Source organism: Plasmopara halstedii (assembly GCF_900000015.1).
Source record: "Plasmopara halstedii genome assembly, contig: Scaffold_2364, whole genome shotgun sequence".
NCBI lineage: Eukaryota > Oomycota > Peronosporomycetes > Peronosporales > Peronosporaceae > Plasmopara > Plasmopara halstedii.
Window position 1 is genome coordinate 132,537 of NW_020189271.1, and position 851 is coordinate 133,387.

General features: G+C 49.8%; 1 protein-coding gene across 1 annotated transcript; it reads right to left on the bottom strand.

The window, feature by feature from the left end:
• Positions 1 to 176: 176 nt before the first annotated feature.
• Positions 177 to 728, bottom strand: PHALS_03447 (uncharacterized protein; the record flags this gene model as incomplete). The annotated part of the gene is made up of 1 exon (XM_024717657.1): positions 177 to 728. The coding sequence occupies one exon, from the start codon at positions 726 to 728 to the stop codon at positions 177 to 179; it is 552 nt and encodes a 183-aa protein (XP_024583134.1).
• Positions 729 to 851: the final 123 nt, after the last annotated feature.

An 851-nucleotide genomic window follows, 5' to 3' on the forward strand; every position in this document is an offset into this window, starting at 1 on the left:
TGCTGAAACAGGAGTAAACCTGGTAGACAGCCCTACTTGCATCCAACGGAGGTTTGTCCTCGAAGACGTGTTTTTTGCGCGCAGTCCAAAGGACGTGAATCGCGATAGAACGAGAGATAGACCATAGAATCTTGAGGGCGGAAGCTCGACTAGTTGCTTCCACAGTCCACTTCGGTTCACAGGGGAGACAAACCAGCTCCCGCGTAATGTCTCCGAAGAAATCGTGCCAATCCGCCTGGATGAGGAACAACATGAGCGCACTCGAAAAAGGGATGTCGTTCCGTTTCCACACTGGTACAGCCATAACCGCAATTAAGAGCGGTTTGAGAAGAACGTTGTAGGAACCCGAAACGGGAGCGCGTCGATAAAAGTTTCAAAGCCAGACGAAATTGGAGATCTGAATACACGGGAAGGGCAATTTGCCTAAGCTCCTTGAATGCTTGGACAATGGTAGATAGTGTGGACTGGGAAAGCTCGTCGCAATGATGGGAAATTGGGTGATCCCGCAAATTAAACGTCGTGTTACTAAGCAGCCCTCTCATGTCTCGCTTGGATAGTTCAGGAAACTTGTGAACAACTCCGTCGGAAACGAAGCCTACAGGTGGAGACAAATCTCCAATTTGGACAGGGCCGTGCAGAACTCCCTGTGCGCCCACAATTGAACGTATTGAGGCAGTCAAATCTCGATAAAGACACAGTAGATGAGGGATACTGCCCCGAAGCTCCATTGCTGGCAGACCATGTATAAATCGATTCACAAACTCGGTAGCAGTTGGCCACGATCCACAAAAGCAATCCCTCAGACATCGGCAACCGGTGCAAGCTGCGAACACAAGACGAAAGTCTCTGCT